This window comes from Anthonomus grandis, unplaced genomic scaffold (assembly GCF_022605725.1).
Source record: "Anthonomus grandis grandis unplaced genomic scaffold, icAntGran1.3 ctg00000879.1, whole genome shotgun sequence".
In the NCBI taxonomy this organism is placed as follows: domain Eukaryota; kingdom Metazoa; phylum Arthropoda; class Insecta; order Coleoptera; family Curculionidae; genus Anthonomus; species Anthonomus grandis.
The window spans coordinates 1-10,082 of NW_026088615.1; the positions used below are offsets into that span (position 1 = coordinate 1).

General features: G+C 36.1%; 1 protein-coding gene across 1 annotated transcript; it reads left to right on the plus strand.

Annotated features, from left to right (window-relative positions):
- The first annotated feature begins 8,430 nt into the window (after positions 1-8,430).
- LOC126749890 (uncharacterized) lies at positions 8,431-9,543 on the plus strand. The gene is made up of 4 exons (XM_050459494.1): positions 8,431-8,844; positions 8,984-9,180; positions 9,227-9,394; positions 9,496-9,543. Exons 1-4 carry the CDS (start codon positions 8,583-8,585, stop codon positions 9,541-9,543), a joined length of 675 nt encoding a protein of 224 aa, XP_050315451.1. The 5' UTR covers positions 8,431-8,582.
- Positions 9,544-10,082: the final 539 nt, after the last annotated feature.

Here is a 10,082-nt window from a genome sequence, read left to right on the forward strand (position 1 = left end):
TATTAGAAGAGGACTCGCTCATAATTATTATTACCGTAGAATGGGGCTATTTGAGGTTTTTGAGTGATATCTATAAGACAAAAGTAAGCTTGATTAATTTTGTAATGGCGTTGGAAAGACCTATGATAGAGGTATCTATTTCTTATATTTGACTAACGGCTTCCTCTTCTGGGAGCCGTAAAAAAATTTTTTTAGGGCCTTCTCAAATTGTCCCATAGGGTGGGGCTTTTTGAGAATATGCCTTAAAATTGCATAAATTATCATTTATCCATTGAAGGGGATATTTGGAAAACAAAAAAACATTTTTAAAAAAATAAAAAACATGTTAACATATAAAAAAATATAGAAAACAAAAAATATTTCTTGCAACATTGCAAATTACAATTATAATCATAATCATAATTTTTATTGATGCCAGTAATATAAATTTTACACAAGTCTAAAAAATACATAGGTAAAGTCAAAACAGACTACTTAACAGTACTAACACTAAGAACATTAAATTAAAATTCGACTGTAACTAAAACAATAAATGATGTTATAAAAACACAGTAAAATCACCTTAAAATATGTGGTTTAAAAACTCCTCTAATGAATAAAAAGCATTCACTAATAAAACTTTTTTGATTTTTGTTTTAAAACTGTTTCGAGGTAAGTATTTTATTTCAGAGGGAAGAGCATTAAATAATTTTATTCCCCAAAAGCCCGGTCCATCCCGACACCTTTCCAGACGGCAGTAAGGAGGTACAAAGTCAGTTCTATGGCGAGTATTATAGCCATGTATATCTTGGTGAGTAGTAAAAGACTGAGTATTACGTTTAACATACAGAAGGTTTTCCAAAATGTACACTGAGGGCAGGGTGAGAATGCCAAGTTGTTTAAAGGCTGCCTTGCAGTCCTCCCTATATGCAAGGCCAGCTAGTACCCTTATCACCCTTCTCTGTATACCGAACACACGTTTGGTATCAGATGCATGTCCCCAGGCTAGAATACTATATGACAAGTGTGAATGGAAAACACCGCACAGAACTGTTGCTGAGACCCTATTACTGAGCCCTCTTATTAGATAGGCAGCTTTGTTTAGCTTTAAAGTCAGTTGGTTGATGTGATGACCCCAATGTAAACGTTGGTCTAGTGTGACTCCTAGGAATTTAGCTGTGTCAGCAGACTCCACCTGCCCAAGTTCCCTCATAGAGAAAATTATTTTAAGTGTCTTATCTGAGCTCATGAGAAGCCGATTGCTGCAGAACCAGCTTTCAACTCCTTCCCGCGCCACCAGGGATCCCTCCAGGGAAGCACCCAGAGTGTCAGCCCGAAAGGATACTGTGGTGTCATCGGCAAAGAGGGTAAATTTTGCATATTCACTAATTAGTGGAAGATCATTGATATATATTAAAAAAAGAATGGGTCCCAGAATTGACCCCTGAGGCACACCCATTGTAATATCGCCTATTGCCGACGCCACCCCAGCAAAACTCACAGACTGACACCTGCCCTCAAGGTAAGATTTCATAAGTTGAATGCTTGATGGATTAAAATTATAGGCTTTGAGCTTTCCAAGAAGGATCCCATGGTCGACGCAATCAAAAGCTTTACTCAGGTCGCAGCAAAGAACTGTGTCATATTGAAAATTTTGAAAACCTTCAAGAATATCTGAAACCAAATCCAAGACGCCCAGAACTGTAGTCCACAATCTGTTCAGCTAGAAACCTCTCTAAAATCTTGGACACAATTGGTAAAAGAGATATAGGCCTGTAATTATCTGGTTTATTGCAATCACCCTTCTTAAACAAAGGAATTACAAGTGCCTCCTTTAAAACAGATGGAAAGCATGATTCTTTAAGGCACAAATTGATTAAATTTGTAAGTGGAACAATAATTTCATTTGTAATTGATTTTAATATTTTAACATTTAGGCCAAAAATATCCTTACTATTTTTATTTTTGAGGCTGGAGATAATATCACGGACTTTGTTATAGGATACTTCATTGAAAGAAAAAACAATATCATGTTTGGGAATCAATGATATTGGATCAATATTTGAAATTGGCATTCCTGAGATGATACCCTGACCTACACCCAAAAAGAAGTTGTTAAGATCATTCGCTGTAAGACTACAATCTCCAACCCTTCCAGTTTTATTGCCACAAGATTTATTTATGACTTGCCACATAGTGCGACCAGGATTACTTGAAGATTGAATGAGTCGGTCATTTGCTTTAATTTTTGCTACTTTTATTGCTTTGTTGTATTTATTTCTGTACTGAAGAAACACATTTTTATGATATACATCTGTGTATTGTTTACTCACCAACTCAAGAAACCTAAGCCTCTCACGCATCCCTCTAAGCTCGTCACTAAACCAGGAAATATTATTGGATTGATCTGATCTCACAGTAAACTGCTTTATGGGAAAACACTTCAAGCATGTATCCTGTAAAATGTTTAGAAATGTGATAAACTTTTCTTCAACCAATATGTTAGGCTCTGATACAAAATGCCAAGGTGTATCTGAAATAATGTTATGGAAATTAAAAAGCCCATGTTGTGTTACAGGCCGGCATATTTTTTTTGTATGTATTAAACTGCGGGATGTAGGTACTGAAAAGTCAACCTGCTGACCATCATGGTCTGAGATATTGGGTTGTACAACAAGTGATGAAAGTACATTGATATGGGGACTTACAAAGACATTATCCAAGCAAACACCCTGTCTAGTTGCTGCCTGAAATAGATGATGCAAGCCATAACCACCCAGAGCATCACACAAAGGAGCAACCCTGTTGTTCACAGTCCCAAAGTGCACATTAAAGTCACCCGCCACCAGCATGCTCCTCGCCATACCCAATTCATTAAGTTTCCCTTCCAAAGCCCGCAAAAAAGTGTCAAAATTTCCCGAGGGAGATCTATAAATAGTCAATACATATAAATTAAAACATTCTATAAAAATCACAGAGTATTCAAAACACAAATCAATGTTAGGTGCTAGGTTAAAATTAGGAATCACAAAAGATGAATGTGCATTTTTTACAAATATAGCTGTACCTCCACCTATGTGACGCTGCCTAGTTGAAAATGCCACTAATGTAAAACCTTCTATTTGTATGGCTTCTAATTCTATTGATGACATCCAATGCTCAGTAATACATAAGATGTCAATATTTTTGTCATTGATAAAAGCTTCTAATTGCAGATATTTATTACGCAGAGACCTTATATTTATATGGAACACCCTGAGGAGTGTGTCAGAATTAGAAATATTCCTTACTGGCTCTATAGCTTCAGGTTCTATATTTGTGCCAGGAATTGGCGCTGAACATTCTGAAAATTGCTGGTATCACCAGAATACCTCTAGGCCATAGATCTGGCACCATATAAAGTTCCTTGTCATGACTTGGTACAGCAAGTCGAAAAGGTCTTCATTTTTAGGCATGATGACCCTGATAATCCCTTACTTTCCAAGTACTGCACCAGAGTCTCACTCAGCACATTAGGGGCCAGACCAGAGACAAAGAGAAAACTCATGGTTGAAGCCACCTTAAGGATTGAAGAGCTTTCATTTTTCCCATGTAGTGGTTCGGAACGGTTATTTTTTATTACACTTTGACGATTATTTTTCTTTTTATAAGTTTTAATTAAAATATGTAAACAAAAAAACATAAAGTAGATAACTTTAAAAAATGATCAAACAAAAAAAAAACAACTTAAAAATAACTCTGGTTTGAAGGTAACAAAGGTTTCTTGAAGGTTACAAACAGTGGTAACTATTTGTTTATTTTATGTTTAGTTCTGAAAGATTATTCGAAAAGGTAAAAAATTGCCTGGTCCCTGAACCTTCAATCTTAGGAGGGCTAAGTATCATGATAATCATTTCGGTTGTTACCTCGTCTTCATCTAACTTAGGAGGAGATAAAAATCTTTCCGTTTAGCAGTGTAACGGATTTTATTTGTCCTATATAACATTGGCTTGAAATTGTTGCCGTGTATCGAACAACTGCCCAATCATTGACCTTAAGATTACTAAAGTTTATAAGAGGATGGTCATCATCGTCACTTATTTTTTCATCGTCAATATTTTGTAGCTGGTCTTCTTCATCATCTGATGATTCGCATGAACTTATTTCAGAAACATTTCTACTAGTAGACGGGTACAAATCAGATGTAGAAACACTTTTTCCTGCTTCTACAGTAAGCTTCTTGCGACGCGGTGCTTTACGCTGTTCACAACTACCCATACGCATTTCTTTTAGGACATCCAAAACTGAGCTTGAAATGCTTGAATCTAAAATAGTAGAATCTGTACCTGTGGTGGACGATGCAGGTAATCTTTCCTTTGGTTGCGCAGGATTTAGAGGGTGCAATCCAGTTTTGGCAAATCCGGAGATTAAATTTTGCCTTCCTTTGCCATTCTCTTCAATCTTGTTATGGAGCTGTGCAAGCAATCTAGGGAATACATCTTTTGAGAGTGTAGTCATTTTCCGCCCTTGGCCTTTCTTCCACGTTGTCAGAATTTCGCGCCAATATTTCTTAAGTGGAGAATAAAATGCGACGTCTAATGGCTGCATGACATGGGTCGCATTGCTTGGCAAACAAATAAATGCAATATCCATTTTCTCGCACGTTTTAAGGACGTCTTCGGAAAAGTGAGAAGATCCCCAATGAGAGCCTAAAATGAAAATTAAATATGGGTAAAATGACTTAAACCTCTCTGTTATACCTACTCACCTTTTTTCCAGGTTTATTTTTAAAAAATGAAACTACCACAGTAAAAAACCAATTTCGAAAACAAGCGTTTAAATAGACCTATTATATCTGGCACCTTTAGGGCCTCCCTCAGTCCATGAGTCCCAAAGATGCTCACCTTTATACACTACATAAACTGGTAATATCTGGCCATCAGCAGTATCAGCATACATTAAGCTTATGGCTGTTTTTGTCGAATTTATCACTCTTTCTGGGTACCTTGATTCTCTTTTATAAATATATTTCTTAGTGCCTCGGTTGTCGGTAAGGTTTGTTTTATCATAATTTATCATTAAACTAGGATTTACCGCTAATAAAGTATCTCGGGCATTAACAAAAAAATTATCGATAACTTCTGGTGAAAGTGAAGCTCTTTTAGTTGAAATATTGGATGATAGACGGTTTGATATGAGCTTTTCGTGTCGTTTATGAAAAGCTAATGCCCAATCTCTACCAGGAAAGTTATCCTTCAAACGAACCTCCTGTACACCTTTTTTATCCAGGTAATTCTTCGCAAAAAGTCTTAGATCCAATATGTCAAAGGGAAATCCCCAAGCTGCCACAATATTTAGGTATTTCACAAACTGTTCCTCTTCTTCCTTGGAAAATATTGAAGGTCTTCCCGGTCCCCCTAGCACGTCTGCTTATGGTGGCGATGGGCACTTTGAAATGCTCGGAGGCCTTAGCCAAAGTTAACCGCCCTTTTTTTACTTCTTCTATTGCTCTGGCTAAGGCTTTCTCTGAGTAATGCCTATATGGCACGTAATTTTTGCCATTTCTGACATGGCTAAATGTTTTTTTATAAGTGCGCACCATTATCTCATACCATTCTAAAAAAGCCAATTTTATTTGAAAGCAATTTCTAACAATTTTCAAATAGCCCCCAGTCACTTCTCAAATTACCCCACTCCAGAAAATACTGAATAAAAAAAAAACAAAAGAGTCCTAAAATGTTTATGTTACCAATACACCTTCCTAAAACCCCATACTTTTATTTGGATTAAGTGCCAATATCATACAATTAATCGGTTTAGATTTACAGAGTAAAGTTAACCACTTACAGTTCTTTCACCAAAAAACACGTGTTTTTCCTAATATTTTTACGCGCCAAAATAAGAAAGAAAGAAAGAAAGAAAATGTGCTATATTACGTAAGAATAATCTTGTGTACAAGCATCCTACAAGCTAAAAAAAAAACACAAATACAATTTCAAAAATTGACAAAACAATGAACAAAATTAAACACAAAAAGACAAAACTTTTTGAACATACTTAAATTAAAGATAACTAAATAAAACAATCAATTACTAAATAAAGGTAAACTTGTTGACAAAACTAGAGAAGAAAAAAGGAAAAAAAGAAAACTTTCCAACATGTCCAAGGTTAAAACCTATCATTAAAAAAGTCATCCAGGTTATAATATGCCTTAGCCAATAAAAGCGACTTTAATTCTCTTTTAAATTTCTTAACATCCGATATATGTCTAACACACAGAGGAACATGATTGTAAATTTTTTTACTTATGTAAATTAATGAGTTTTTGGTAAGGGAAGACGTAGGAATAGGTAGGGGAACATCATTTACACGACGAGTCAAATGGCCAGTGTCAGAGGGTAGTTTGGGAATTTTGTGAATAAGAGCAGCTGTTTCTAAGATAAAGAGTTAGGATTTTTTCAGAAATGAAGAGGGGTTTGCAAGAATCTCTTAACTTAGCAGAACACAGGTATCTAACTGCTTTTTTTTGAATAACAAAGATAATGTTAAGTAGCCCCTTATTGGTTAAACCCCAAAAAGGCAAGCCATACCGAATATGAGATTCAATAAGTGAAAAGTACACTGAACATGCAACCACCCCTCCCAGCTCTTGTTTTGTCATTCTTACTGCAAAACATCCAGAAGATAATTTCCCAGCTAAATGTAAAATATGATCTTCAAACCGAAGGCGACCATCAATGGTAATTCCTAGGAACTTGCAGCACTCTTTATTCTGCAAGAGGGAATTTTCGTCAAACATCAGACCCTGAACATCGCACTTAAACCCCATAATAGACGTCTTTCTTACATTAAACACGAGCCTGTTGGAAGCACACCACCCTGATAAAATCTGAAGGTCTTCAAGGATCAAAGTCTTGATATAGTCAGAATTTTTATGGCTCCATAGTATGGTGGTATCATCAGCAAACTGAACCACCTGGCCCTGCAGTTTCAATGAACTCAAGTCATCCACATACAGTAAAAATAACAGTGGTCCCAACACTGAACCCTGGGGAACGCCGCATTTTAGGGATCTAGAAGCAGACAAACGCCCAGACACTGAAAAAAAAACAGCTACTCAAATTACCCCTGATTTCCAGAATAGCCCCATTCTACGGTATAGTTAACAATTAGAGGAAACGCCTAATTACATAAGGTCTGGGCCGTAACATTACTAAACACAACCACAGGTGTTGTATGACGAGCTCAGAAGAGAAGAGAAACCTCTAGCACTAGAATCACCATAAATTAGTACATTTCATATTGCTCGTGGATTGAAATGCGCTTTTGCTAAGCAGTTTGTAGATTTTGATTGAAGATTTGTAGTCGTCAAATCTTTTAAGTTACTGCTAGCGTTTCTATTTAGAGACATGATATCCTTCTCCGCTTCAAGAGTTTTAATTGATGTTAGCATGTGCGTATTAATACAATTTAAGCTTTCAATCTCTGTCTGCATACTCTTAATCTTGTTTTTGTGATATTCAGTTTCCTTTTCAAGCATTGTAATGGTATTAATCAAATTTTGATTAAGATCACTTTATCTTTCTCTGAAAGTTCCTCATTTACCCTAGTGTATGAATCCACTTGTAGCTGTACTTCTTTCTCCTTAGTTTTTAGATTCTGAATTTCGTTCCTTAACCCATTATTTTGTTCATTTAAAGTAAGACAAATTAGCTTCTGCCTGTGAAACCTCGTCCTCAAATACTTCTACGCAGTCTCTCTAAATACCTGTCCTTTCCTTCCAGCTCCTTTAGCAAACGTTTAATTTTTTCGTCATATATCCTATTTTCACTCTTTCTTTCATTGTGACTATTTCGACATTGCTCTGAACATAAAATTTCTCTTAAACTCCTATTTTAACCACTTCTGTCATTCTTTCCAAACAACTTGGATGAAAAACAGAGTTGCAGACTATACAAATATAATTTAAAAAGAGCGTATTTTTACAACACTTAAAACTGCGAGACTATTTTAATGGTACATCCTGTACCTTAATTAGATTAAAACTTAATACATAAAATTATTGATCTACCTACTCAATTCAGCAGATAATAATAAATCTAATTTAAAACGTCAAATAAATTCCCAGCAGCCTGGCCCAGTGCAACCACCTACTCAGTTCAGTGGCAGAACAAGGGTCAAGTTTCAGGGAAGTCGGGTCAGTCTAGCAATACAGGAAAAACCAACGCACTTCGAAAAAAGAGAAATTACTCTTCATAGAGGGTTCGATTTCGTGCGCACCAAAGTATCCAGAAGAAGAACCTTGCATTGATGAATGCCAACAAATAACACCCGATATTCTTCACAATGTCCGGGAACGCACTTTTAATAGCTACTGTATGATAAAGTAAATGGCGAACATTTAATTTAAAAAAAAAAACCCTATTGTTTCACCTATATAAAACGATCCCATAGGTAGGTACTCTATACTCTCCGCTGTCAAAACTCAACTGTCAGTTTCAGGCCTTTAATCAAAAAAAATAATAATAAAAACCATAAACAAAAACCAGCTTAAAATTTACCAAATTTTTTCATAAGTATTTACAATTTCCCATCGATTTTAACCTCGTCCCTTTCCACCCACCATGATGGATCTCCTGGAGGAAATAACCGACGAGAGTGATCACGAGCAGCAGCAGCAGCAGCAGCAGGAGAGTCCCCGGGGGTACTACACCAGAGCCAAAAGGCGACGACTGTCGGAGCAGTTCCCGCAGGATAGAGAGGACGCCTCCTCTTCCTCCTCCTCCTACAGGGTTCCGGAGGTCAGCAAGAGGAAGAACCCGATCATGTTCGTGCCCACGGAGGTTCTGCAGAGTATATTCAAGCATTTGACTTACCACGAATTAAGTAAGTTATACATTTAAGAAATGTTACTTGTTCTGTCCTTGAGACCTCTTTAGTACAATTTTATGCTGATTTAAGCAGGGTACATACTGAATACATTTTGGGATGGACAAACATTCTAGTACAATTATTGTTATGGTAGGTTCGAAGGTGAGGCTGGTCAACAGGAGATTCAAAATTGTAGCGGAAGATCTACTGAATCTGGGTTATAAAAGGATACAGAGGAAATTTAGGGCCCTGATCGCGTCTACGGAAGTGGCCCTACGCTGTATAGAGGACGACATGGAGACTAAATGCATCGCCAGGCTGCTCTCCTTATTGGAAGTTTTAAATTTACAGGTAAAAGTTATTGTACAATAATTACAAAACATTAACAAAATCGTAGTACGCCGTGGTACTTTCGACCATATGGCGGTACGTCTACAACGACCTTTACAAGTGCAAGTCGACCTGCATGTACGCCGGCTTAATCATAGACACCCACGAGGCTTTTTTCTGGAAATTCGTACATTGTCCGAACCAGTTGTACTCGCCGGCAGTCATCAAGGAGTATGTGAGTATATTCACGTATTGCACGTTATTTTGGCTCAGTAACTAGTTTTTGGTCACGTCATTTCGAGAGTTCGCGTTTTGACCGCCTTAAGCTTGTTCCAGACTTATCCCCCGGAAGTGACGAAAATCATCCAGATGATTTTTTATTAAAAACAGTCCAGAAATTAATTTAATCCAACTTTAAAAATTCATAAGAAATCCAAATCAAGAGCAATTTACTTGAAACTTCTTAAAGCTATAGAGACATCTATTCCTAATTGGCGAAAAAAGTTTCAAGTAAATTGGTCCAATATTTTTTAAGTTATAAATTTTTTATTAAAAACAGTCCAGAAATTAATTTAATCCAACTTTAAAAATTCATTAAAAATTCAAATCAAGAACAATTTACTTGAAACTTCTTAAGGTTATAGGGACATCTATTCCTAATCGGTGGAAAACGGTTTCAAGTAAATTGGTCCAATATTTTTTCAGTTATGAATTTTTTATTAAAAACAGTCCAGAAATTAATTTAATCCAACTTTAAAAATTCATTAAAAATTCAAATCAAGAACAATTTACTTGAAACTTTGTAAGGTTATATAGACATCTATTCCTAATTGGCGAGAAAAGTTTCAAGTAAATTGGTCCAATATTTTTTAAGTTATAAATTTTTTATTAAAAACAGTCCAGAAATTAATTTAATCCAACTT